The 27,598-nt window shown below is 55.2% G+C and overlaps 2 protein-coding genes across 3 annotated transcripts in view; both read left to right on the plus strand.

The window, feature by feature from the left end:
- Window positions 1–16,385, plus strand: part of OSBPL5 (oxysterol binding protein like 5) — a 39,831-nt gene extending 23,446 nt beyond the window's left edge. For both annotated transcript variants that reach the window (XM_040255302.1, XM_040255304.1), the window contains exons 14-21: window positions 10,166–10,263; window positions 10,693–10,782; window positions 10,884–11,020; window positions 11,427–11,612; window positions 11,824–11,950; window positions 13,236–13,380; window positions 13,728–13,830; window positions 15,269–16,385. In XM_040255302.1, the coding sequence (XP_040111236.1) occupies window positions 10,166–10,263; window positions 10,693–10,782; window positions 10,884–11,020; window positions 11,427–11,612; window positions 11,824–11,950; window positions 13,236–13,380; window positions 13,728–13,830; window positions 15,269–15,407 (1,025 nt within the window). In that variant the 3' untranslated portion in view covers window positions 15,408–16,385. The remainder of the gene's footprint in view (window positions 1–10,165; window positions 10,264–10,692; window positions 10,783–10,883; window positions 11,021–11,426; window positions 11,613–11,823; window positions 11,951–13,235; window positions 13,381–13,727; window positions 13,831–15,268) is intronic.
- On the plus strand, window positions 15,527–23,905 carry LOC120874113 (tumor necrosis factor receptor superfamily member 10A-like). The gene is made up of 8 exons (XM_040255220.1): window positions 15,527–15,612; window positions 15,705–15,781; window positions 17,231–17,330; window positions 18,968–19,019; window positions 19,633–19,747; window positions 21,161–21,289; window positions 22,075–22,180; window positions 23,503–23,905. Exons 1-8 carry the CDS (start codon window positions 15,527–15,529, stop codon window positions 23,603–23,605), a joined length of 768 nt encoding a protein of 255 aa, XP_040111154.1. The 3' UTR covers window positions 23,606–23,905.
- Window positions 23,906–27,598: the final 3,693 nt, after the last annotated feature.

Genomic DNA, 27,598 nt, shown 5'->3' on the forward strand with positions numbered 1-27,598 from the left:
ACACACGAGTATACTCTCACAGACACACAGGAGTATACTCACACACCCCCACGAGTATACTCACACTCACGAGTATACTCACACACACGAGTATACTCACACACACGAGTATACTCACACACACGAGTATACTCTCACAGACACACAGGAGTATACTCACACACTCCCACGAGTATACTCACACTCACGAGTATACTCACCCCCATGAGTATACTCACACTCATGAGTATACTCTCACAGACACACAGTATACTCACACACACCCACGAGTATACTCACACCCACGAGTATACTCTCACAGACACACAGACACACAGGAGTATACTCACACACCCATGAGTATACACACACACACACGAGTATACACCCCCCCCCACAAGTATACTCACACCCTGAGTATACTCACACACACACGAGTATACTGTCACAGACACACAGACACACAGGAGTATACTCACACACCCGTGAGTACACACACACACACACGAGTATACACCCCCCCCACAAGTATACTCACACCCTGAGTATACTCACACACAGAGTGTACTCTCTCTCTCAGACACACACACACAAGTATACTCACACACAAACGAGTATACTCTCTCTCACATACACACACACAAGTATACTCACACACACGAGTATATTCTCACACACACACAAACACACAGGTATATACTCACACACCCATGAGTATACACACCCATGAGTATACACATACACGAGCATACACACACACACCCACAAGTATACTCATACCCCGAGTATACTCGCATACCCACGAGTATACTTTCTCTCTCAGACACACAACACACACACAAGTATACTCACACACATATGAGTATACTCTCTCTCACACACACACATGAGTATACTCACACCCATGAGTATACACTTACACATGAGTATACACACACACCCCCATGAGTATACTCACACACATGAATATACTCTCACACACACACAGACACACAGGAGTATACTCACACACCCATGAGTATACACATACACACACCAGTATACACACACACACCCACAAGTATACTCACATACATGAGTATACACACATACATACACACATGAGTATACTCACACACACGAGTATGCTCACATACATGAGTATACTGTCTCAGACACACAGGAGTATACTCACGCACCCATGAGTATACACACACACGAGTATACACACACACACACGAGTATACTCACACACACACAGGAATTCCCTACTGTAAACATCTCTCATTAGTGTGCTAGAGTGTCACAGTTGGTTAGCTTGTATTGACACATTATTATTGAATATTAAGTCCGTAGTTTACATTAGGGTTCACACTTTGTTGTGTGACAATTAAGTGTTCTATCACTACAAGATTACAGGATAGTTTCACCACCCTAAAGATTTCTTACGATGATTACACATGAATAGATGAATTCACCTCTTCCTCCCTCCCCCTCCCCTAAACGCTTGGCCACCACTGGTCTTTTCACTGTCTGATAGGTTTGCTCTTTTCAGAAGGTCACAGAGCTGGAATCATAGGGTATGTAGCATTTTCAAATCAGTGTCTTTGACTAAGCAGTGCGCATTTAACTTTCCTCCATCCCTTTCTGTGGCTTGACAGCTCTGGATTTCTTTCTTCTTTTTAAACACTTTCGCTTTTGACAGTGCTGGGTCTTTGTTGCTGTGCAAGGGCTTTCCCCTCATTGCAGCAAGCCAGCAGGGGCCACACTCCAGTTATGGTGCACAGGCTTCTTGCTGCCAGGGCTTCTCTTATCTCGGAGCAGGCTTCAGTGGTTGTGGCTCACGGCTCCAGGGCTCGGGCTCAGCAGTTGTGCTGCCCAGGTTTAGCTGCCCCTCAGTCTGTGGGATCTCCCCAGACCAGGAAGACCTGGGTCTGTCGCATGGGCAGGCGGCTTCTTAGCCACTGGACCACCAGAGAAGTCGGCTTTTTTCTTTTATTTGTAAGGGTTTTTGTTTGTTTAAACTTTTTAGGCAGAGATTTCATGGTTTTGATCAAGTGTGGAAGTTTTTAAGCCATTATTTTTTAATACGGCTTCATTCCAATTGCTCAATTTTTTTCTAGAACTTCAATCAGACATTCTATGCCCTGCATTTCATATCTTTTATCTTTTTGTGTTCTAGATAACTTCTTTAGATCTAAACCTTCAACTCTTACTAGCCTTATACTTAATTCATCCACTGAGTTTAATTTCGATGTTAGAGAGTTTTTTCCCCTGAAAATTTCATTTCAAACCTGTTTGTTGGTTTATATTTGTACCTTGTTCCTTGATCAAGTTCAAATTTCTTGTTAAAGATCTATAAACATTGTTAACATAATTGTTTTCTATTCTCTATCTACGAATTTCACTATTCTATCCAGTTTGCTGCTGGGTCCCCTCTGCCCACAGTAGTGAGATGCTGAATAAACATTCCTTCAGGGGATGACTGTGTATATTGAGACTTTGGGATTCTAATTCTGCTGGGGGTCTTCCCCTATACTAGGTGGTTGTGTCCAGTAGGTTGTGAACGACACAGGAAATGTCTCTATCCTTAAAAAATCTACTTACTGATGCACAGGCTTTCTCTAGTGTAGGAAGCAGAGGCGACTCTTCGTTGTGGTTTGTAGGCTTCTCACTGAAGTGGCTTTTGTTGCAGAGCTGGCTCAAGGGCACGGGCTGCACAGTTGTGACACATGGGTTCAACAGTTGTGGTTCCCAGGCTCTAGAGCAGGCTCGGCATTCGTGGTGCCTGGGCTTAGATGCTGCACTGCGTGTGGGCTCCTCCCGGACCAGGGACGCTCCTGCCGGACCAGGGACGCTCCTGCCGGACCAGGGACGCTCCTCCCGGACCAGGGACGCTCCTCCTGGACCAGGGATGCAAGCTGTGTCCCCTGCATTGGCAGGTGGATTCTCAGCCACTGGACCACTGGGGAAGCCCAGGAAGTTTCTATTTGAGTTGCAAACTCACCTTACAAATTCAAGGCCAGGGATGTGAGAGGTGGAGGCATTTTTAACTCCAAGTGAAGTGAAAGGTGCTCAGTCTTGTCCGATTCTTTGTGACCCCGTGGGCTATACAGTCCATGGAATTCTCATCAAACACGTGTGAAAGGACAGGGGCCCCCTCCCAACCAAGCACCCACAACATACCGGGCATCCTGCTTCCTCTGTTCTGTCTCACACCCCCCACGGCACTCGTTTCAAGTAGAGTCTAGATATCACATCATCTGTGCTTCACTTTGTGTCAGTGCACAGCAGTGACTCAACCCACTACAAGGTGAAGATTCCCCTTCTTGGCCAGAACCTCAGGACTGTCGTTACATACACAGAAAAAGTAAACAAGACTTTCCTTACCACCGTCAGATCCGCAGGCAGTTTCAAAGCCCCTTAGTTGTCATAAACACATGTATGTTTATGTGCGTGAAAGCGCTAGTTGCTCAGTTGTATGTGACTCTTGGCAACCCCATGGACTGTGGCTGGCCAGGCTCCTCTGTCCATGGGATGCTCCAGGCCAGAATACTGGAGTGGGCAGCCATTCCCTCCTCCAGAGGGTCTTCCTGACCCAGGGATCAAACTGGCGTCTCGCATTACAGGCAGATTCTTTACTGTCTGAGCCACTGGGGAAGCCCAAGAATAGTGAGGTGGGTAGCCTTTCCCTCCTCCAGGGGATCTTCCCAACCCAGGGATTGAACCCGGGTCTCGCATTACAGGCGGATTCTTTCCCAGCTGAGCCCCAGGGAAGCCCTTTAACCCCGAGAACCGAGAACCGTGCCCAATACCACTGTTTCCTTTACTCTCCTTTTGCTGAGGGTGTAGGGAGGTGAGAGCCCCAGTTTTAGGAAATGGCTCAGAACACACTTTCCTTGCTACTCTGGTGCAGCCCCTCTGTCCTGCTCCCCACAGGACACCAAGGTCAGCAAAGGCCTCGCTGCTCAGAGGACAGATGCTTCTCTTCCTCCTCCTCCCCTGACCCCTTCCCTTCCTCCCCTCCTCCCCATCTTTTTCTCCCAGAGGATTACTCTTATTTATTTATTTGCATGCCTATCTGTTGATCAGTGCATTTAAAAGAACATGACTTTTTCATCAACCTTCTGGAAAACATCAAATCCATGTGAAAGAACAGGGCCCCCCTCCCAACCACGTACCCACAACACTGTGTTGTAGGTACTTGCTTCCTCTGTTCTCAGTCACATGCCCCCCAACGGCATTCATCTGAAGTAGATTCTAGATATCACATCATCTCTGCTTTACCTTGTAGTGACTCACTCTCTACAAGGCAAGGATTCCCCTTCTTAACCATAACAAGTCTGTCATTACATACACAGAAAAAGTAACCAAGACTCTTTCCTTAAAATCATCAGATCCACAGTCAGCGTTCAAGGACCCCTCAGTTCAGTTCAGTTCAGTCGCTCAGTCGTGTCCGACTCTTTGCGACCCCATGAATCGCAGCACGCCAGGCCTCCCTGTCCATCACCAACTCCCGGAGTTCACTCAGACTCACGTCCATCGAGTCCGTGATGCCATCCAGCCATCTCATCCTCGGTCGTCCCCTTCTCCTCCTGCCCCCAATCCCTCACAGCATCAGAGTCCTTTCCAATGAGTCAACTCTTCGCATGAGGTGGCCAAAGTACTGGAGTTTCAGCTTTAGCATCAGTCCTTCCAAAGAAATCCCAGGGTTGATCTCCTTCAGAATGGACTGGTTGGATCTCCTTGCAGTCCAAGGGACTCTCAAGAGTCTTCTCCAACACCACAGTTCAAAAGCATCAATTCTTCGGTGCTCAGCCTTCTTCACAATCCAACTCTCACATCCATACATGACCACAGGAAAAACCATAGCCTTGACTAAACGGACCTTAGTTGGCAAAGTAACGTCTCTGCTTTTGAATATGCTATCTAGGTTGGTCATAACTTTTCTTCCAAGGAGTAAGCAACGTTTAATTTCATGGCTGCAGTCACCATCTGCAGTGATTTTGGAGCCCAAAAAAATAAAGTCTGACACTGTTTCCACTGTTTCCCCATCTATTTCCCATGAAGTGATGGGACCAGATGCCATGATCTTCGTTTTCTGAATGTTGAGCTTTAAGCCAACTTTTTCACTCTCCTCTTTCACTTTCATCAAGAGACTTTTTAGTTCCTCTTCACTTTCTGCCATAAGGGTGGTGTCATCTGCATATCTGAGGTTATTGATATTTCTCCCGGCAATCTTGAGTCCAGTTTGTGCTTCTTCCAGCCCAGCGTTTCTCATGATGTACTCTGCATAGAAGTTAAATAAGCAGGGTGACAGTATACAGCCTTGACTGGAACCAGTCTGTTGTTCCATGTCCAGTTCTAACTGTTGCTTCCTGACCTGCATACAGATTTCTCAAGAGGCAGGTTAGGTGGTCTGGTATTCCCATCTCTTTCAGAATTTTCCACAGTTTATTGTGATCCACACAGTCAAAGGCTTTGGCATAGTCAATAAAGCAGAAATGGATGTTTTTCTGGAACTCTCTTGCTTTTTCCATGATCCAGTGGATGTTGGCAATTTGATCTCTGGTTCCTCTGCCTTTTCTAAAACCAGCTTGAACATCAGGGAGTTCACGGTTCACATATTGCTGAAGCCTGGCTTGGAGAATTTTGAGCATTACTTTACTAGCGTGTGAGATGAGTGCAATTGTGCGGTAGTTTGAGCATTCTTTGGCATTGCCTTTCTTTGGAATTCAAATGAAAACTGACCTTTTCCAGTCCTGTGGCCACTGCTGAGTTTTCCAAATTTGCTGGCATATTGAGTGCAGCACTTTCACAGCATCATCTTTCGGGATTTGAAACAGCTCCACTGGAATTCCATCACCTCCACTAGCTTTGTTCGTAGTGATGCTTTCTAAGGCCCACTTGACTTCACTTTCCAAGATGTCTGGCTCTAGATTAGTGATCACATCATCATGATTATCTGGGTCGTGAAGATCTTTTTTGTACAGTTCTTCAGTGTATTCTTGCCACTTCTTCTTAATATCTTCTCCTGTTAGGTCCATACCATTTCTGTCCTTTATTGAGCCCATCTTTGCATAAAATGTTCCCTTGGTATCTCTGATTTTTCTTGAAGAGATCGCTAGTCTTTCCCATCCTGTTGTTTTCCTCTATTTCTTTGCATTGATCGCTGAAGAAGGCGATCTCTTCTTGCTATTCTTTGGAACTCTGCATTCAGATGCTTATATCTTTCCTTTTTTCCTTTGCTTTTCGCCTCTCTTCTTGTCACAGCTATTTGTAAGGCCTCCCCAGACAGCCATTGTGCTTTTTTGCATTTCTTTTCCATGGGGATGGTCTTGATCCCTGTCTCCTGTACAATGTCATGAACCTCATTCCATAGTTCATCAGGCACTCTATCTATCAGATCTAGGCCCTTAAATCTATTTCTCACTTCCACTGTAAAATCATAAGGGACTTGATTTAGGTCATACCTGAATGGTCTAGCGGTTTTCCCTACTTTCTTCAATTTAAGTCTGAATTTGGCAATGAGTTCATGATCTGAGCCACAGTCAGCTCCTGGTCTTGTTTTTGTTGACTGTATAGAGCTTCTCCATCTTTGGCTGCATAGAATATAATCAATCTGATTTCGGTGTTGACCATCTGGTGATGTCCATGTGTAGAGTCTTCTCTTGTGTTGTTGGAAGAGGGGTTTGCTATGATCAGTGCATTTTCTTGGCAAAACTCTGTTTATATACATGAAAGTGTTAGTTGCTCGGTCAAATCTGACTCTTGGCAACCCCACAGACTGCAGCCTGCCAGGCTCCTCTGTCCATGGGATGCTCCCGGCAAGAATACTGGAGTGGGCAGCCATTCACTCTTCCAGGGGACCTTCCCGACCCAGGGGTCAGACCCCCGTCTCCTGCACTGCAGGCAGATTCTTTACCCTCTGAGCCACCAGGGAAGCCGAGGTGTGTGTAGATACATGCACACACACATATGTCTCAGTTCATTTGTTTGAAGAGGATTCCAGGCGAGGGTCACACTCGGTGCTCCGTATGACCCTGCCCCTGTTTTTCCCTCACAATGTATTTCTTGAAGGAATAAGATCATTTGCTTGTGGGGTTTCCTCCGGTGTAGATTTATTGGCTGTGTCCGTGGTGTAGCTGAACGTATTCTCTATAATCTGGAGGCTGACCTCATCCCTGGAGGCTTGATCACTTTCAGGCACAGATTTTCCATCAAGACAATAGCAGGCAGTTCCCGCCTCCCCGCCACGAGGTTCGCGATGTCGAGCTGCCTCCATCTCTGTGAGGTAGCGGCAGGGATGGGATGTGGATTCTCAGCGCCTGCTTCCACTAACCTGGGCGGCACCACATGTGGTGATGGTCCCTTGCTCCTTCATCCAGCCAGCAGACAATCTTCTGCAAAGAGAAACTCCCACTCACTATCACGTGCTTAGCCACTCGGTCTGGCACATGTAGGATAAATGCCAGATTTTTTCTCTTTTCCAAATGTTGTTGTTCAGTTGCTCAGTTGTGTCTGACTCTTTGTGACCCCATGGAATGCAGCGCCCCAGGCTCCCCTGTCCTTCACGGTCTCCCAGAGTTTGCTCAGATTCATGACCACTGAGTCAGTGATGCCATCCAACCATCTCATCCTCTGTCGTCCCCTTTTCCTCCTGCCTTCTATCTTTCCCAGCATCGGGGTCTTCTCCAGTGAGTCAGCTCTTTGCATCAGGTGGCCAAAGTATTGGAGCTTCGCTTCAGCATCAGTCCTTCCAATGAATATTCAGTGTTGATTTCCTTTAGGATGGACTGGTTTGATCTCCTTGCAGTCCAAGGGACTCTCAAGAGTCTTTACCACCACCACAATTCGAAAGCATTAATTCTTCAGCACTCGACCTTCTTTATGGTCCAACTCTCACATCTGTACATGACTGCTGGAAAAACCACAGCTTAGAGTATACAGACCTTTGTCAGCAAGGTGAGGTCTCTGCTTTTTAATACACTGTCCACGGTTGTCATCGCTCTCCTTCTAAGGAGCAAGTGTCTTTTATTTTTAATTTCCTGGCTGCTGCCACTGTCCACAGTGATCTTGGAGCCCAAGACAATAAAATCTGTGGCTGCTTCCATTCTTCCCCCTTCTGTTTGCTGTGCATGAAAGGATGGGACGAGATGCCAGGATCTTAAGTTTTTTGTGTTGAGTTTCTTTCAGTCTCCTCGTCACCCTCATCGAGAGGCTCTTCACTTCCTCTTCACTTTCTGCCATTAGAGTGGTCTCATCTGCATATCTGAGGCTGTTGATATAATGTTTCTCCCAGTAATCTTGATTCCAGCTTATGATTCATCCAGGCTGGCTTTTTCAAAACAGTAATGAGTTTTCCCCCTGAACTCCTCCAGAGGTGGTCGTGGGTGAGGTCCTGTTGCTTGGAGCATGGTTTGATCAGAACATGCATGATCATAAAGCGTATTCCAGCTGGAATCACGCTGGCTGTTCCTTGTGCCACGTTGGCCGGCGGCAGCCCTCAGACTGGCCCTGGGACCTTGGTACACCCAGCCCGAGTGGCCTGCCTCCTCCTGCCGTGATCCCAGGAGCCTCGGGCGTTTCCTGCTCTAGCCCATGAATCAGCCATTTCTCCAGGGAGTCTCTGGTTTTTTCCAGTAAGAAGAGGTATTTTAGACACCATTGTCTGCAGGCGAGGTGTGCTTCCTTTGAGTGGTCTGGTCTCTGTTTCCCTAGGGCTTTCCACTGAGCTGAACATAGAATTGTTTGTCTTTTTAAGATTAAAACAGATGCATTCACACTTATGTTTCCAATCCAGATTCAAGACAGTGGGTTTTTGTCCACCCCGTTCAGCACATGTGAAATGTCTTCCTCCCATACGAGACAGCCCATTTCCATGAGCCCACCACGCTCACTTTCTATCTGACTCCCACCTCACCCACAGCACTCACAACAACACAGCCCCGCCCGCCAGCGGGATGGTGGCTGGTGACAGCGTGACGTCAAAGTGCTCAGTCTTATCTGAGTCACTGCGACCCCGTGGACTGTAGCCCACCAGGCTCCTCTGCCCATGGGATTCTCCAGGCTAGAATACTGGAGTGGGTAGCCATTCCCTTCTCCAGGAGATCTTCCCGACCCAAGGACTGAAGCCGGGTCTTCCGCACTGCAGGCAGATTCTTTACCATCTGAACCCCCAGGGGAGCCCATGAAGGCAGTATGGGCTGTGATTTTTGCACTCCTTCCCGTCTTGGATAGGTCCCACTAGGATCTGTAATGTCACTGAATACGCCCCCTCAGATCCTGCCACCAAGGACACTTATCCTGGGCTTTGGTTTCATTGCACTTTGGATTTTTAGGAATTGCTATTTCATCTTGAAAATAATTTTGTAAGTGAAAACAGGTGCCTGGTTCCAAAGTCAAAACCACGAAGCCAGGTGTAGACAGTTCTAGGGCCTCTGATGCCCTCACTCTCACCTTGGGAGACCAGGCCCTGTGTGCCTGCTCCTCTGACCCCACAGTGCCCTGTCCTGGAGAAGCGCCCAAGCAGCTCGGAGGCCCCTCCCTGGAGTGTCGCTTTTCCACGGGGTGCCTGGAGGATTTGGGGGTGGTTCCCGCCATGTTGCTACTTCAATTAGCTTGTATTTTTTAAGAAGTTTCAAAAGACATATTTTATCCCACATCTCTAAGAGTCTTAGGGTGATCCTTCCTTTCTGCCTTCTCTTCTCCCCTTCCTTCCTCATTTCTTTCTTTCAGAGTAAGCCTTCCATCTGAACAGAAATAGAAGACTCGTGCTTTCCTTTGCTAATTAAAACATTGACGTATTAAGTTAAAACAGACCCACTCAGGGCAGGAACTGCGGAGCCAAGTGACCCACAGTGATGAGGGTCTCCTAGGGGACAGTGGAGCTCCCGGGAGCCTGGAACAGGGGCTTCCTGGAGGCGGTGACCCAGTTAAGGGTGGGGGTGTCTCTGAGACTTGGCAACTCACATGAGCAAAGGCCAGGGAGCCCGTCCGCCGGGAGTAGCTGGCCCGTGAGGAGCCAGGTCCGATTTTCACCCTCCTGGCAGCGCTGGCCCCCGGGAGCACCTGTCATCCCCGCTCCCTTCTCACCCTCGGGGCCTGACACACTCATCCCCGTCTCAGCGCTGCTGGGACTCCACCGAGGCCTGGGGGCTCAGCCGGCCCCGGGGCAGCGCTGACCCCCGCCATGGCTGTCTTGCAGGCATCCTCTACGGCACGATGGCCATGGAGCTGGGTGGCAGGGTGACCATCAAGTGTGAGAAGAACAGCTTGCAGGCTGAGCTGGAGTTCAAGCTCCAGGTAGCACAGGCAGCTCAGCCACCCCAGGGTCTTGGGGGGCCGGGGGCTCGGGCAGGGGAGAGGCGAGGCCTTGGTGGGGGTCCCCCACCACCCTCTCTGTGCCCAGGGGTGGGTTCCTGAGCAGAGACACATGGGCGAGCAGCTCCTGGCCGTCCTGTAGCAGCCAGAGCCTGTGAGGGGTGCAGAGAGGGGAGGCGGCTGCCCGCAGACCACACAGCAGAGCCAGGAGAGGCTGAGGCCCGTCCCCAACACGGGGCACCAAGGCCTGGCAGGGACCCTGCACCCTGGAGCTCTGGCTGGGCCGTGGGTGAGTGTGGCCGCCCCTGCTGTGCACCAGGGCTGGGAGCTCGCATCCCCACGAGGAAGGGGCCCCTCCTCCTCCCCAGCTCAGTGCCCTCACCCACGTCCGTCTTGGGCATGTCCCCACAGCCCTTCTTTGGGGGCAGCACGAGCATCAACCAGATCTCGGGGAAGATCACATCGGGCGAGGAGGTCCTGGCGCGGCTCACGGGACACTGGGTAAGACCCGCCTCCTGGCAGGCACGGGCGGGCAGGTAAGCGGGCCTGGGCTCTGGAGGCCACGGCCAGCACCTCTGACCCGCCCGGCCATCTGGGGGCAGGACAGGGAAGTGTTCATCAAGGAGGAGGGCAGAGGAGGCACTGAGCTCTTCTGGAACCCCAGCAAGGAGGTGCGCGGGCAGCGGCTGAAGCGGTACACGGTGCTGCTGGAGGAGCAGACGGAGCTGGAGTCGGAGAGGTGAGGCCTGGGCGCTGCAGGACCCCGACCCCAGCCGGAGTGGCCAGGATGGCAGCTGCGATCCCTGGATGCACGTTCCCTGGATGTCCCTGGCACGAGGACAGACCCGAGGGGATCCCTGGTGGCAGAGGACACGTCCGGCTGTGGGAAGCTGGAGGGAGAGAAAGGGAGGCCTGGGGGAAGAGCGAGCTCTGTAGGGAGGGCCCTGTGGTGCCAAGTGTGCACCCAGCATAGGAAAGAACCATCTCATGGTAAACAGTGCCCAGGAGAGATGGGCACCCTGATAGGTAGTGAGCTCCCTGTCGCTGGAGGCAATCAAGTGGAGGGTTCTCTGAGCCTCCCCTCTAGTGTGAAGGGTCAAGGCTGCCTAGGTCCCCTTGGCTCAGAGGGGGTGCTCCACTCGCAGGCTCTGGCAGCACGTCACCAGGGCCATCAGCGAGGGTGACCAGCACAAAGCCACGCAGGAGAAGTTTTCCCTAGAAGAGGCACAGCGGCAGCGGGCCCGGGAGCGCCAGCAGAACCTGGTGCCCTGGACGCCCCAGCTCTTCCACCTGGACCCTGCCACCCAGGAGTGGCACTACCGATATGAGAAGTGAGTGGTGGCAGGCTGCCCGCAGACCCCCACTGTCCTGGCCCTGAGTGATGGGGAGGGAGGGCCACGCGGGGGCTGCTCTCGGAGGCAGGCTGTGGTCACTCCCCTGGGGGCTTCAGCCCTGATGAGAGGCTGAGGGCTGGGCCGGGAGGGGGCCCCTCACTGTGTGGGCCACCACCCCTGCCAACCCACATTCTCTGGACTCCCCCAGCCGCAGCCCCTGGGACCCCCTGAAGGACATCGCCCAGTTTGAGCAAGATGGGGTCCTGCACACCCTGCAGCGGGAGACCATGGCTGGCCAGACCGCCTTCCTGGGCAGCCCAGGGCCCAGGCACCAGGTCAGAACCACCCCTGGGCCCAGCCTGGGGTCCTCCGCCCCCACCTCACACCCAGCTAACCTGGCCCTCCTCTTCTGGGTCCCCATCACTCTGACCCACACACATCCCAGCAGGGTCTCCCCTGGTGTCCTCCTGGGTCCCTCTCCCACCTTTCCCCACCCAGCAAGGGGCCAAGACCCCCCCCCTTGCAGGACACGCAGTCCCTGGGACCCCCCAATGTTCAGGGCACTGTGCTGGGGTGCACTGGCCCTGCCCCGTTGCTCCCCAGAACCGCTATCCGTGGTGTCGGCGGGGCGGTATCCCATTGTACAGATGAAAACACTGAGCCTCAGGGCAGCCCAGGGGCTTGCCCAGGTAGCAGGAGGAGGAAGAGGTGCCATTTGCACAGATTCCTGGGCCTCTGTGGGTGGGTGAGGAGGGTGGGAGAGGCAGGGGGTGGGGTTGGGGTGGGGGTGGGGTGGGGAGGACAGCAGGAGGCCCTGGGGAGCACAAGGGAGGAGCACTCTGGCAGAGGTGCCATTTCAGGGGGAGCCCAGGGTGGCCCCACGTGTGGAACAGTGCCCGCTGGGTGCCCACTGTGCGTACAACTGGGGGACACTCCCCCCTGGGCAGGGAGGGGTGGGCTCCCCCATCTTGCCCAGTGGCCCCAATTTCCCCAGCAAACGGGGGCCGAGGTACTTCCCGAGCCGTGTGTGTCCCAGCCCCTTTCCCCACGTGCTGCAGCCCCTCAGCCGGGACCGGGTAGCCCGGTCTCTCCCGCACGAGTGCCCCCGGCAGGCCTCTTCACCCTCCTCGCTCTCCTCAGCCTCTCTGGTCAGAACGGGCCCCACCACACCCCAAAACCTGCCTGTGTGGGAAGCCCCCCTACCCTGGCTCTGACCACACTCATCGGGGTCGAGGGCCTCCATGCAGGGTGTCGGGCACCCCCGGGCCCTCGCGGGGACCGGCCTGCGGTCACGCGGCCACCCCTGTCCTCGGGAGGCTTCTCTGAGGCTGGCCAGCCCCGGGGTCCCTGCGTCCACGCTGGGGAAGCCCCGGCCGTCAGCGTGCGCTGAGAGGGTCAGCCCTGCCGGCTCCGGAGTCCGACGGCCCGGCCCCCGTCGTCTCCCCCTGTATGGGGGGTCGGAGGCGGGTGGTGGGCGCTGAAGTCAGGCCAGGGCCAGGCCTGTCACCCACCCAGAGCCAGCAGCCTCTGCCGCTGCCGGCCGCCTTCTGCGGCACAGGTGGCCCCGCGGGTGCGGTGGGCATGAGTGGGCTCCCGCTTAGCCGCTCCGTCTCCCCCCAGGGGTCCGCCCCCAACCCGCGGCTCCGCAAGCCCAGCGACCAGCCCTCCGGCCACAGTCAGGTCACCGAGAGCAGCGGCTCCACGCCCGAGTCCTGCCCCGAGCTCTCTGACGAGGAGGGGGAGGAGGACGGAGACTTTGTTCCGGGTGAGACCTGTGGGCCGACCCTCTGGACCGGTGCAGCCGGTGGGGACGGGCCAGGGGGCCCGGCTCTGAGTCTGCTTTTGGGGCAGGGCGCCCAGCGAGGGGCTGAGCTTGCCTGTCTGGCCTGTGACTCTCTGGGTGGGCTCCCGCTTCCTGGTCCCCTGTCTTCAGGGAGTGCCTGTCTCCCCGTTTGAACCCCTGGGCTTATCAGAGGCTGGCTGAGCCTGGGAGTTTCTTCCGGGGTGGGCACCACCTCCCTCTTGTGCCAGTGGCTGCAGGGAGGTGGGCCGTGACTTCAGGCCCCCACCCGCCCATCCTCACCTCTCCCCGCTCTTTCCTGACGCCTGTAGGCTGCGAGAGCCCGTGCCCTCGGTGTGGGAAGGAGGCGCGGCGGCTGCAGGTGCTGCACGAGGCGATCCTGTCCATCCGGGAGGCCCAGCAGGAGCTGCACAGGTGGGCCGCCCTCGGAAGACCAGCTGGGGGGCGCGGGGTCAGAGTGCAGGATGGCTGGAGCCCCAAGGGGCGGAGCCAGGTGAAAGCTGGAAGAAGGTGCCAGCGGCAGTGACCCCCGGAGCCCCAAAACCAGTAGGACCTCAGAAACAGCGGGCCGAGTCATTCATGTCGGGAGGCCTAGGAACATGTTCGGTTTCGGCGACCCCCCCTCCCACCCCAGAGCCAGGCTCCAGTCAAGGCTGCAAGTCTCTGAGCTGCGAAACCTTGGTCTGTCTGGGCCTCAGTCTCCCCATCTGTGAACTGGGGTTGACAGCAGTGCCCCTGGGGCGGGAGGAAGATGGAGCAGAGGGTGGGGCTCTGAGCCTGGCGCCCCGAGAGCCCTTGGCAGCTGTGAACACCTAGCTGCTCTTGGGAGCCTAGAATCTCGTGTCTGTAAGGAGGCCAGCCCTACTTCCCCTGCGACTCACCCAAGGAGGCCCAGAGGTTTTTCTCACCGTTTGGCACCAGCTCCATCGTGATGCTGTGCAGGGCCAAGGGAAACGGAGACTCGACACCTTGTAAGATTTGGGGAAGGAACGTGGTCTCCATGATCAGGGAGGGCTTCCTGGAGGAGGATGCATTTGGGCAGGGCGGAGCTGGAAATGGGGAATGCAGAGGTCAGTCCAGAGTGGCGGGCACCACAGGATGGCCGCTGCCAGGAGGAGGGGGAGTTGAGGTGAGAGGCCGAGACGGAGCCCGGCCCGGAGGCCGTGGGAACCAGGAGGGGGGTTAGGGCACCACAGAAGGAGATTTGCTGCTTTGCTGCGAGGGAGGTGGTGGAAAAACAGCCAATAGCTTCGGCTTTTGGTCCAGACACAGCGATGTCAAGAGGCCAGGACAGACCTGCAGCTTTCCTGGGCTGCCAGCCAAGCCCCAGATCGGCAGCTTCAGCTACAGGCATTTGCCCCTACTCGGCCTTGAGGCTGGAAATCCCAGATCAGAGCAGAGCTGGTCCTCCCGCGGCTGCTCTCCTAGGCCTGCAGATGACGGCTGTCTCCGCCCTGTGTCCTCACAGAGTCGTCCCTCTGTGTGTGTCTGTGTCCCGACCTCCTCTTCTTACAGAGACCCCCAGTCCTGTGGGATGAGGGCCCAGCCTAGTGACCCCATTACTTTATTTAACTCTGTAAAGGTCTGGCTGCTGGGGGTCAGGACTCCAACACAGGACTTTGCAGACACCGTTCAGCCCACGGCAGTGGGGGTGGGAGGGGGATGTGAGAGCCCCAGCTCCACTAGCCCTGACCCCTCTCCCTGGAGGGTGTGCCCAGGGAGCCCCAGGCAGCCCCTGTTCCCTGGGGCCCTCCCTTACGCAAGCCCCCAGTCCCGTTTCCACCCGAGGGCCAGACTCCTCACCTTGCTGCTTGGCTGGCCAAGGCTGAACTGCCGCGCCCTCTCATTCCAGGCACCTCTCGGCCATGCTGAGCTCCACGGCCCGCACCAGGCAGGCCCCAGCCCCAGGCCGCCTGCACAGCCCTCGTTCTTGGTTCCTGCTCTGCGTGTTCCTGGCGTGTCAGCTGCTCATTAACTACATCCTCAAATAAGAGCCCGGTGGGGATGGCGTGGGCATCATCTGCAGGACTGAGGGGCAGGGGAGGCCGAGCCTCCCTCCCAGGCACCTAGCACTTTAAGCCAGCCCTATGGAGGCAGAGACTCCGTGAGCATGGCCCGCGTGGATGGAGGGACCCACGGCCGCAGGACAGCAGGGGGGACCTGGGAGGGTTTGCCGCGCAGGATACCCCTGGCGAGGCGCTGGCCTTTCCCACAGGGCCCTCCGCCCTGCGCTGGCCTTAATGCTGAAGCCAAATGCCACTTTCACCCTGGGCCGCGCTCTCTGGCAGCTTTGCCTCATCAGCCCCTCCCCGGGCAGCCTCGAGGCTGATGGTGGAGGGGCTCCAGGCGTTGCCCCTCGGCAGGGGTGAGTGGGAGGCTCTGAGGAGCAAGCCGGCACCCCAAGTCCTCTTGGGCGCCCAACACACAGAGCATCCCTTCCCGAGTCCCCGCCCATGCTGTCCTGGACGGGCTGCAGGTGGGCTCCAGGCACCGGCTGGGCTTCGATGGGGCTTCCTTCTGCCCCCTGTGCCATCTGCACGGTGGGGCCCTGTTCATACACTTCACAGGCCCGGCCCATCTCCCTCAGCCGGGACATGCCAAGCTGGGGCAGGCACAGCTGAGCGTGGCGTGCCTGGGGGGCATTCCCGGCCTGGGCCCGAGGTGGGACACTTTATTCAGACAGATGCACGGTCTTCCCTTCCCACACATTTTTAATAAACGCAATTGCAATATTTTAGGCAGGCTGCGAACAGCGTCTGTCAACTGGCCTCTGTTCCTGTGTCAAATGCTGTGTGTGTGTGTGTGTGTGTGTGTGTGTGTGTGAAGCTCTGTACATGCAGACACAGACGGGGCCGTAAATTAAGCTGTGATGGTGCCATCTGAGCTGACCAGTTTTGTATCCATGTTCTTGCTCCTCCTCCAATTTGGGGACACATCTCCATGCGTGAAATAAACAGACGCACATGTTGTATGCTGCCTTCTTGGGGAAATTCTGGAAACCAGTAGGGTTAGGGTGTCTCAGGGGAGAGTCGATGCCAGCAGAAGCTGTCTGGGGCTGGAGGGGCTCAGGGAAGGGTTGAGGCCTTGAAGATGGAGGGAGGAGGTCTGCCGTGGAGGGGCGTGCAGTTTGCAGGAAGCAGAGAGCAGCAATCCGCCGCCCCCCTCCCCACCTCTGAGGAGCCAGTGCACGAGGCCTGGGACCCGTCCAGCAGCCGATGAGCCGGCTCAGGACGCGGGGGCGCTGCCCACGGGGCACTCCAGGCGGCATCTGGCCTGGTCCCTTCCCCATAGTCACAACCCACTCCCCCGCTCTCCAGCTGCCCCCAGGCAGCCCCTCAGTTCCACTGTGGCCACCGTTCCCAGTACTCCTGGCCACCAGGTCCAGGGGACTGGGCAGGCCTTTGCTGGGACAGCTCAGGGCGCCCTGAAGGGGTGGGTGGGGGCAGCTGACTGCAGACCACACCCCACAGTACAAGGAGACCGCAGCCCGGCCCTGACGGACATGAAGGATAAAAGAGAGGGAGAGGCCGCGGGACATGATGGACGTGGGCTGGGGCCAAGGAAGGGGCAGGTGTGCCCTGCCGTCCCAGCCCTCCCCGCCGTCCCCGCCCTCCCGCCTGCACCAGGCACTCGGGACTCTCAGTACTCGCTCTGAGAGCAGTGTCCCCACTGGCACTGATCCCTACGGGGCTCCACTCACTGTGGGGAGTGCGGGGGAGTGCTCTCCAGGTTGAAGTGGTCTGCACCTTGCCACTGAGGCAGGCTACTCGACCCAACGCCCTGGGCCACCTGTCTTGCATCCTGGACCTTTCAGGGCAGACTGGGCCACCCAAGTGCAGCCTGACCCACCAGCTCCTCCACCCCCCGCCCCCTGCCGCCTCGGAGTCTCCTCCAGAATTCTCTTCCTGTCCTTGGTAGGCCGAGAACTCGTCTAAATCAACAATGAAAAATGACAAGAAAGCTGGGTGGGCATAGTCCCAGGGGACCAGTGCCCAGACAGATGGTTACGACGCGCTCCTGTGTCAGGCAGCTCCTCCAAGCGGTGAGGACCTGGACTCGGTCTCTGGGCCCATCAGGTCAACTCTTGGGCATCTAGATGCTGGTGGTGAAAAATCTAGAATGATGTGGGGTTCAGAGCTGTGCTATGCACCCCCGACCCCACTCAGCACCCCCTTCCTGGCCCATGGACAGTGGCTGGCCTGCCTCCCAGGGCAGCTGGACAGGAAGAGGATGGAATGGCGGTCAGGGAGGTGGAAACTCAGGAGGGCCCGGGCCCAGGGCCACACCCTGCCCTCTAGGTTCCCCGGAGCAGCAGGAGGAACTTACAGGGTGCCTGTCCCCTCACGTTGTCACTGCTTGGGGGAAGTGACAGCAACTTCTAGTAGGAAGACTTTTAGCAGACGCGATCCGGGTCTGTTCAGGGCTCAGAGACTAGAGCTGGCCGGCCCCTCCTGGAGCACGGGATTCTAGGCGGGGGTGCAGGAGTGAAGGCCTGCCGCCCCCTGTTGATGTGCCTGGCTTGTATCCTGCTCTCCTCAGGAAGGAACCAATTCCTCCCCTCGAAACACCCCCCCCCCCCCCGCAACGCCCGGCAATCCATCTCACTCCTCCCCCACTCATGTGGCTCCCGTTGAGCAGGAAGTGGAGACAGACTCGCGTTTCGCGGCTGCTCAATTCAGTTCAGTGGCTCATTCGTGTCCGACATTTGCCACCCCATGGAATGCAGCATGCCAGGCCTCCCCGTCCATCAGCAACTCCTGGAGTTTCCTCAAACTCATGTCCGTTGAGTCGCTGATGCCATCCAACCATCTCATCCTCTGTCGTCCCCGTCTCCTCTGGCCTTCAATCTTTCCCAGCATCAGGGTCTTTTCCAATGAGTCAGCTCTTCGTATCAGGTGCCAAAGTATTGGAGTTTTAGCTTCTGCATCAGTCCTTCCAGTGAATATTCGGGACTGATTTCCTTTAGTTTTGATTGGTTAGTTTAGTTCTTGATTTAGTTTTTGATTAGTTTTGATCTCGGCTGTCAAGGGACTCTCAAAAGTTCTCCAATACCACAGTGCGAAAGCATCAATTCTTCGGCGCTCCGTTTTCTTTATGGTCCAGCTCCCACAGCATCGGAGGGAGGGCGCGGGAGCGCGCGGGAGGGGAGGAAGCCAGGCTGAGAGCGGCGCGCTGGCCTGGAAGGGGCCTGCAGACGCCCTCCCTCCCTGCTCCGCGCCCTCGGAAGAAACACCTAAACGTTGGGGCGGGCAGGGAAGGGCGGGCTCGGAGACCCCGAAGCCCAGCCCGTGGCCCCGCCGCGGGGACGGCCAGGGCGACACCTCAAGCCCTGGGCACCCGGGCGGGCAGCGGAGGCAGCGAGGAGTTGGTACGGACCTCTCTGTCCTCCTGGGGCGGGCGAGGCCCAGGGCGCGGGAGCTGTCGGGAGCGGCTCTGTGGGAGGTGGAACTGATGATTGGCGGCGGGCCGCTCGGAGAAACGTGAGAGGGGCGGAGCCCCCGCCTCTTTTATAAGGGGGGGGGGGCTCAGTATCTTGTTCCCTTTTCAGCAGGAGGATGCTCACCCTGCAAGCGGGGTTGCTATTTCTCCTGCTCGTGAATCAGGTGGGACCAGGCTGCCGGGCCCGGCCTGGGCTGCGGGGCTCGGGGTGGGAGGACCCCGAGATCAGGACAGGGGCGCGCGCCCCAGTGAGGCTGGCGCCGGCAGGGGAACCCTAGAGGAAAACCGGGTGAAACGTGAGTTTTGAGTCAGGAAGGAACTCCCCGCACCCAGTTCCCCAGCTGGGTGGAATCTTTCCCACCCGAACCCCCAGGCGGTAGGAGGAGGGCAGGGGGCCGGCAGGGAAGGGGAGCCCGACAGAGTAGGGTGGGGGATCGCAGAGAAGAGAGAAAGATGGGGGGACGGAGGAGAGAAGGGACCGAGCGGGGAGGGGGGCTCACGGAGACTGTCTTTGCTCCTGGAGGAAGCAAAGGAATCTGTGGTGAGGAGCCCCAGCTCTCTGGTGAGAGTTTGGCCAGGTGTCCTGGCCCAGCTGGAGCCTCAGGCAGTTTGCTGACCTCTCATAAAATTGGGCTTTTAATAGCACCTGCCTCTTCCGGCTTGACTTCCAAGATGAACTGAGTTATGATTATGTAGCTCAGAAGACCCCCCACTATATCAGCACAGATGAGAAACGTGGACTTCCAGTAAAAACTTGTGGCTTTCCTCCACGTGCAGGCAACTACCGATACCAGTGTGGTTTCCACGGAGGGCCAGGGGCCTCCGGGCCCCCAGTCCTGCAGCCCCGGGGAATACTGGATCGTGGGCCGCTGCTGCAAGGCCTGCCCAGCCGGTAAGTCCTGGGTCCCGTCCAGTCCCGGGCAGGGTTCTTCCAGCCCACGTCCCCAGGCCCTACCCAGGCCTGCAGTGGGGGGCCGTGTGTCTCTCTGCACTGATGGCCAGCGCATCCTGCAGCCCATCCTGGACTGGGGTCTTCCCCGTCTCCACGTGCTCTGCAAGAGGTGAGCCCTCCTGTGAGGGTCCAGCTACTGTCCTCTTCCTGGCCCTCTCTGCCAGCAGGGGCTGCACGTTGAGCGTCCAGAAACCTCGTGACTGTTCAGAATTCAAAGGATCCTGAAAAGCTGTTATATTAACAGTTACGGTTGCTTTTGAAAAGGAAGGTATAGAGTCAGCGTAGAGGTGGGTGGGGCGGGGTCCAGGGTGCGGCACCATCTTCCAGCTCTGCTCTCCCCGGTAGACAGCCAGGCCTTATTTCGCCCACACCACTTGGGTGGCCTTGCATGGACTTTGCTCATCTAAGCCAGGTGAGCAGGGTTTCCCTGGGAGCCAGTCACACAGGCATGGCTGCCCACCAGCATGCCAACAGCCCATGCGGCTGACCTTGAAGCCTCCGGAGGTCAAGGTGGTACAGTGTCGACCGGGGCTCTGAGCCTGCACAATAAACTGTGGGGCCCTGCATGGGAAACCTTACTAAAAGGGGCTAGCTTTAGCGGTTGGAAACCAAGATGGCGTCCGGCGGAAGAGGAAGGTTGGAAACCAAGATGGCGTCCGGCGGAAGAGGAAGGGGCGTGGCCTATGTTAAAGTTTTTGATTGGCTCTCTTGATTTCCGTACACGTGGACAGTGCGTGATTACCATAGACTCCTGTTAAGCTCATGACAACTTAACCTTATATGCATATTATAATTTGACCTTTAACGTGATTGGTGCAACTATGGCCTATTATAATTTGACCTTTAACGTGATTGGTGCAACTATGGGAGGTCCCTCGCAGAATCCCCTTGCTTGCCTATATAAACCAAGGGTTTGTGGCAATAAAGAGGAACTGCTCAGATGGAACCCCTGTCGCGTCTGATTGTCGCTCCCTTGCCGAGGGGCTGGGTTGGCGGACAGCAGGCTCACCTCTCCTCCGGACCCCTCGGCTTTGCTGAGGAAAGTTTCACTACCTCTCTCTTTCTGTGGAGCGCCCCCCGCAGAAACTGGCGCCCCACGTTGGGGCCCATGTGGCCCCATGTGTCAGCCCGACCTGTCTGCCATGGTGTCTGTCAGCCCTCGGGTCCTTGCAAGGCAGCCTGGTGCGTTGTGTCATCTTTTCCAAGAGTGTGATACAACTGAGAGATTATTTTCATCAGAAACGCCAAGACCTACTTTCTCCCATGTCCTCTTTGGAGCGGCAAGTCCCAGGGCCTGCCTGGTGGGTGAGTGGCCTGGATGCAGGCTCTGACCCCGCCCCTGTTTCCTGCCAGGCCAGCATGCCGGTGAGCACTGCCGGAGGTCCCACTCCCGGGGACAGTGTGTGCCGTGCCCACCCGGGACCTTTATGAACTGCCTCAACGGGATGGAAGCCTGCTCCAAGTGCTCTGCCTACTCCAAGAGTGAGTCTGCAGCCAGGGCCCCTCCCTTGCCCTTCAGTGCCCTTCAGTGTCCTTGCCCTTGAGGTCTGCCGCCCTTTGACCCAGCTGCAGTCAGGCCAGGAATGTGCCCTGAGAAGTCATTACAGTTGAGCCCACACATGCAGCCACGGACTGCTGTTCACCCACGAACATATAGGGAAATGCTGAACACCTCTTTCCCCGGCTTCTGAAAGGGGAAGGGCGATGTATCACAGAAGCCAGCACTCAGTGGCTACCGGAAGGATTTGGCCGGAGGAACTTTTATTGATGTAAAACACTATTTCCAAAGTGTTGTGAAAATGTGTGGGAAAATGTAGAGAAAACCATAGTTACGCGTAGATCTGAAATGGTGATGGGCCTCACCCTGGTGATGGACCTGCATGTCAGGACCACCTTGGGTGGAGGGCTGTGGGGGGCTGGATCTGTCTGGAACCCTTCTCAGCAGCACCCCATCCTAGGCTTCTGCCTGGGGTGGTGAATGCCTGTGGGTTAGGGTTAGGAAACCTCGGGCTGGCAGTTTCAGTGCTTAGCTCACCGGGGGCCTCTCTGGGGTTTTTTCTTCAAAGCATAGCATGGAATCCCATGAACCACCCCTGAGGGAACCCCCTGTTCCGTGGGCCTCCCCCGCCCCCTCCCCCACACATACCTCCCTCTGCCCCTGGCCCCAAAAAAACCCCCCTTCCCCCACCCGACACCTACCCCACAGACCCCACCGCCCACCCCGTTCCCCCCAACCCCCTGACCAACCCGTCTGTCAGGTCCTGCAGATGAGGAAGTGTTGGAGGAGTGCACGCCAGCCCGTGACCTAGTGTGTCCGTGCCCATCAGGCTATTTCTACGAGGGATCCTCTGAAAGCTGCAGGCCATGTAGCACGTGGGTGACCCTGCTTGGGGGCCCTCGAGGGGGAGCGGGGCCGTGGTCCCTCCCACCCTGTGTGCACAGCCCAGCCCCCGCTCTGCAGCCCCGGCCACTCTTGCCAAGTCTTCGCTCCTCTCTGCTCACTTCCCCCTGGTGAGAGTCTCCCTTCCGGGATACTGCCTGTTGTGGAAACTCTTATTTTCTCTGCTTCTTTCTGTCTTTGCCGATTTCTCTGCCTGCCTTTCCCTGATTCATGCCCCCCCTGCCTCTTGGCACCACACTTTCTACAGACCCTCTCGATCACGCTCTGTCATAACCTGCCATGACCACGAGGCCCGTGGTCATCAGCTAGACTCACCACGTTGCCTCCACCCTCCTGGGTTCTGCTCCCACCTGCCTCTGCCCTGCTCTGCTCCCCAGATGTGTCTAAGGGCATCACCCTTCCCATCACAGCCGAGAAGATGCCGGGCCAGGCGGGAAGGCTGCCTGTGGGGAAGGCCGTGCTCCGCCCTCAGGTTCTGCGGGCGTCTCCCCTCTGCTTCCTGGGCGCTGCTCCGGGGTGCTCTGGCACCTGCTTCCTGGGGAACCGCTAGTGTCTGGCCGGGCGCCATGATGGAGGTGGGAGTCAGGACTCGTGTGCCTGCTGTGGGTGGGGCTGGCTCAGTCACCAGGAGGGGGAAGGGAAGGCTGGAGGGGATTCAGCTCGCCTGCAGCTTCCTCAGCGGTTTCCACTCTGTGATCCGGATGTTGGGGTTGAAGAATAAACGTGGTTTGCTCCCAGAATAGGGTTGGGGACATGGGCAATGGTTCAAGCAGGGCCCAGAACATGACCTCTAGAGAAAACCACAGTCATCACGACTCAGCACAGCGCCCAGAGCAGGGAGGCTGGAGGGCAAGTAAACAAGTCATCCTCCGTCTTGACAAACCCCCCTGGGGATGAACGCGGCTACTGGGGGGGATGATAAGCCTGTAATTTGCAGCCACTGGGGTGGAACTTTGGGTTCCTGACCCTGTGTTAAAAGCAGGGCCGATTCCTTTTTCCTCGGTCCACATGCCAACCAGCAAGGCAACAAATGTTCACAGAAAAGGAAAATCCGTAAACCTTCCTGCCAGGGAGACAGAGGGCGTGCCGCATGTGATGCTGGTCCCCTGGGGTGAGGTTACGCTGCCCTCCCCATCCCCCCCTGCTCCGAGTTGCCCACGCGTGGGTGCTGCCTGCCAGGGCCCTGCTGGGCGCAGGGAGAGCCTCCCTCCTGTTGGCGACAACCATGACCCAGGGGTGGGCTGCGCAGACGAGGCAGGAGGGAGGAACCCTGCGGGCGTCTCTCTCCACCCAGGTGTCCTGCAGGGCACGTAGTCGTCCGAAGCTGCAACGCTACCGCGGACACGGTGTGCCGTCTGCCGGCCCCAGGTAAGAGTCATCCTTTTTTTTCTTTATAGACCCCTATCTTTTGTAAAGAGATGGAATTCACATAACATGAAATTAACCACTTTTAAGTAGACAACTTAGTGGCACTCAGTGCCGCCTCCGTCTAGACCCGGCATCCACGAGACCCCCAAAGACTCCCTCCACCCCTCAGCCCTGGCCAAGACAGACCTGCCTTCCGTCTCCAGACCAGCCTCTTCCGGGCATTTGCTACAAAAGCACGTGCATTACACGTGGATTACTTTTGCAGCACAGCGTTTTCAAGCTCCACCCTTACTGTCAGCTGGTTGTGGCTTCAGTTGTTTCTGAGGCTCTGTGAGATTCAGGTGACAGTAAGGATGTGCACGATAATGTAAAAGTACCGATTTTATTATCATTCATCTGTGTGCACTGTTACATTCAGAATCAGTCAGTTCATTTCAGTCACTCAGTCGTGTCTGCAACCCCATGGACCGCAGCACGCCAGGCCTCCCTGTCCATCACCAACTCCCGGAGTTTACTCAAACTCTCGTCCATTGGGTTGGTGATGCCATCCAATCATCTCATCCTCTGTCGTCCCCCTCTCCTCCTGCCCTCAATCTTTCCCAGCATCAGGGTCTTTTCCAATGAGTCAGTTCTTCGCATCAGGTGGCCGGAGTATTGGAGTTTCAGCTTCCGCATCAGTCCTTCCAATGAATATTCAGTACTGATTTTCTTTAAGATGGACAGGTTGGATCTTCTTGCTTTCCAACGGACTCTCAAGAGTCTTCTCCAACACCACCGTTCAAAAGCATCAATTCTTCAGTGCTGAGCTTTCTTTATAGTCCAACTCTCGTATCCATACATGACTACTGGAAAAACCATAGCTTTGACTAGATGAATCATTGTTGGCAAAGTAATGTCGCTGCTTTTTAATATGCTGTCTAGGTTGGTCATAACTTTCCTTCCAAGGAGCAAGCATCTTTTAATTTCATGGCTGCAGTCACCATCTGCAATGATTTTGGAGCCCAAGAAAATACAGTCTCTCACTGTTTCCATTGTTTTCCCATCTATTTGCCCTGAAGTGATGGGACCAGATGCCATGATCTCAGTTTTCTGTATCTGAAAAGCCAACTTTTTCACTCTCCTCTTTCACTTTCATCAATAGGCTCTTTAGCTCCTCTTCACTTTCTGCCATAAGGGTGGTGTCATCTGCATATCTGAGGTTATTGATCTATCTCCTGGCAATCTTAATTCCAGCTTGTGCTTCCTCCAATCCGGCATTTCTCATGATGTACACGGCATAGAAGTTAAATAAGCAGGGTGACAATATGTAACCTTGACGTGCTCCTTTCCCAATTTGGAACCAATCTGTTGTTCCATGTCCAGTTCTAACTGTTGCTTCCTGACCTGCATACACATTTCTCAGGAGGCAGGTCAGGTGGTCTGCTATTCCCATCTCTTTAAGAATTTTCCACAGTTGTTGTGATCCACACGGTCAAAGGCTTTGGCATAGTCAATAAAGCAGAAGTAGATGTTTTTCTGGAACTCTCTTGCTTTTTCCATGATCCAGCGGATGTTGGCAATTTGATCTCTGGCTCCTCTGCCTCGTCTAAATCCGGCTTGAACATCTGGAGTTCCTGGTTCATGTACTGCTGAAGCCTGGCTTGGAGAATTTTGAGCATTACTTTGCTAGAGTGTGAGATGAATGCATTTGTGCAGTAGTTTGAGCCTTCTCTGGCATTGCCTTTCTTTGGGATTGGAATGAAAACTGACCTTTGCCATGCGGCCGCTGCTCCAGCAACATTTAAAATAGACGCATAGTCTTCCATCCAGGGCTGTTCTTTCCATAAGCCCTTCAGTCGCTCCCGTGTCCCGGGCATGTCGGAAGGCTGCAGCGCACCGCAGGAGTCTCTCCGTGGCCTCCCTCTCTTCCTTTGGTTACATACTGGGGGTGGAGTTGCCGAGTCTCTTTCTGTTTTATCCTGTGGCTGCTGACCTCATGGGGGTCTTCTGTCTTTCCCCTTCAGAGAGGAGACGCCGGTACTCTCTGCTTGGAAGCTTGGCCATTGTCTTAGTCATGACGAGCCTGTATTTCTGGATCAGAAAATGAGCTGGACTCCCTAACGGTATAAGAGCACCCATGCCTGACCTCTGGCAGGGGTGAGAGAGCAGGTGGGGGAGGCTGAGTTCCAAGGACCAGGCCCATCATCAGGGCCACCTGGTCTCCACGAGCTGGGGGCAGGGTCCTTGCACCCTGAATGAGCCCCTCCCAGGAACCTTACCTGGGTCCAGCCCCGGTGGATCCCGGGAATTCAAAGCGGGGACAGCGTTGGCGAGGAAAATTTATTTATATATTAATGTAAGATTAGATCAGGAAGAAATAGTGTAGTGGGAAAATTAAGTGGAGAAAGAGGGCTGAATAACTTGGATTGGGTGGAAGACCAATAAAATTCTAGACAAGGAATTTGCGCCATCTACGTTGGGCCACCGGCACACGCTTCAATATCTAAGGGTGCCTCGCCTTAGGCTCCCTTTCGCGCGGGTCTTAACAGCCAGGGCAAGTAAGTAGACTTGGCGAGCCTCCACGCCCCAGATGGGAATTCAGCCTGAAATTAGAGTAAAGAGGAGACACGGGGGAAACCAGTCCAGCGACTGGCCCCCGCCTCTGTTGTTCAGAAGGCCTTTTATACTTTTGATAAAACATGGAGATCAATGGGTAACACAAAGTTATGCAGCGTTAGCAGTCCAGACTCTTATCAAAACCAGGCTTTTCTCTCTGCATACATAATTGTATACACAAGTCTTAGGTGATTTACATCGTCTTCCAGCCAAAAGGGCCAATTAACATTTTACAGCCGTTTTTCTGATAAGGGTTTGTCAACCAGAATACTTATTTGTGTTGATCTTCCTAAAGTCTGGTGCCATTCTCAGAAAGCACTAAATAAAGTTACATTCTTACATAGCAAGGACACAAGAGGAGTGCAGTGATATATAACGAAGAAAAGTAATTAACTCAAAAGTCTAGTGTTGCTAACATCAAAACTACTATATATCTTTTTCCATGTCCCGTTTACATTGATTAACATCCTCCCAGGTGCCTAAAAGATAAAGAATATGGAGGCCTGGCAGCAGTCATTGAGTCAACAGTGAAAACCCTCTACCAATATAATTTTTAACTCTTTAGAAAAGGCTCTGTATCTTTAAGATGCTTTTAAGTTTTGTGCCTCTCGCAGTTGGGGGCTGCAAGCAATTCACAAGCTGTAAGAGGTCTGGGGAACCTGTTAGGCAAGCTAGAGAGCTATCAGAGGGGGTTTAACTGAAACATCCCTTTCAAATGCAGAAGATTAAAGGCCTGAGTTGACTTTTTTCCAGAGAATATCAGAAAAGTGGAAAAGCAGAGTACAAAAGCTGGCAGATTTTTGTTTTTTGTTGTTGTTGTTGGGGTACATGCTTAGGAAATTCCAGGGGGACCCCTGAAGTCTGATCACGACCTTGCATATGTCAGCTTCCTTCCTCATGACCTTGTGATGGGTGGGATTCCTCACAGTGGCTTCCAGCAGATCCTGGCACAGAGCGGTCAGCAGCTAGGCCACGGCTCTGAGATAGAGGACCGGCCCCTGAGGCAGTGGGTGTCAGAGGCCCAGGCCAACCTAAGGGCCAGGCCGTGTGTGGGGCAGGCTCTGAGGGGATGCACACACTGCAGGAACCCTGTAGTGGAGCCCAGCCCTCTTGGAAGTTTCTAGAAATAGCGGGGCCAGACAGCTGTGGGGAGGCGTGCCAGGCTCACTCATGGGCGTCCCTGACAGAATCCCTGGGCCGGGGGAGGGATACAGGGCACGCCATCTCTTAAATCCGTACAGGCCAAAGGTGGAGGCTCTGAGGGTACCAAAGTCCCTGTTGTCGGAACTCATCTCTGTTGCTGCAACGAAAGCAGCCAGAGGCTGTGATCAGAGGTGCTTGGCTGTGTGTCAGGAAACTTTGTTCATAAAAGTGGGCCCATGGGTCATCGCTCGTAGACTCCTGTCTTGAGTGAACAGGATCCTTGT

Source organism: Oryx dammah, unplaced genomic scaffold (genome assembly GCF_014754425.2).
Source record: "Oryx dammah isolate SB20612 unplaced genomic scaffold, SCBI_Odam_1.1 HiC_scaffold_15, whole genome shotgun sequence".
NCBI lineage: Eukaryota > Metazoa > Chordata > Mammalia > Artiodactyla > Bovidae > Oryx > Oryx dammah.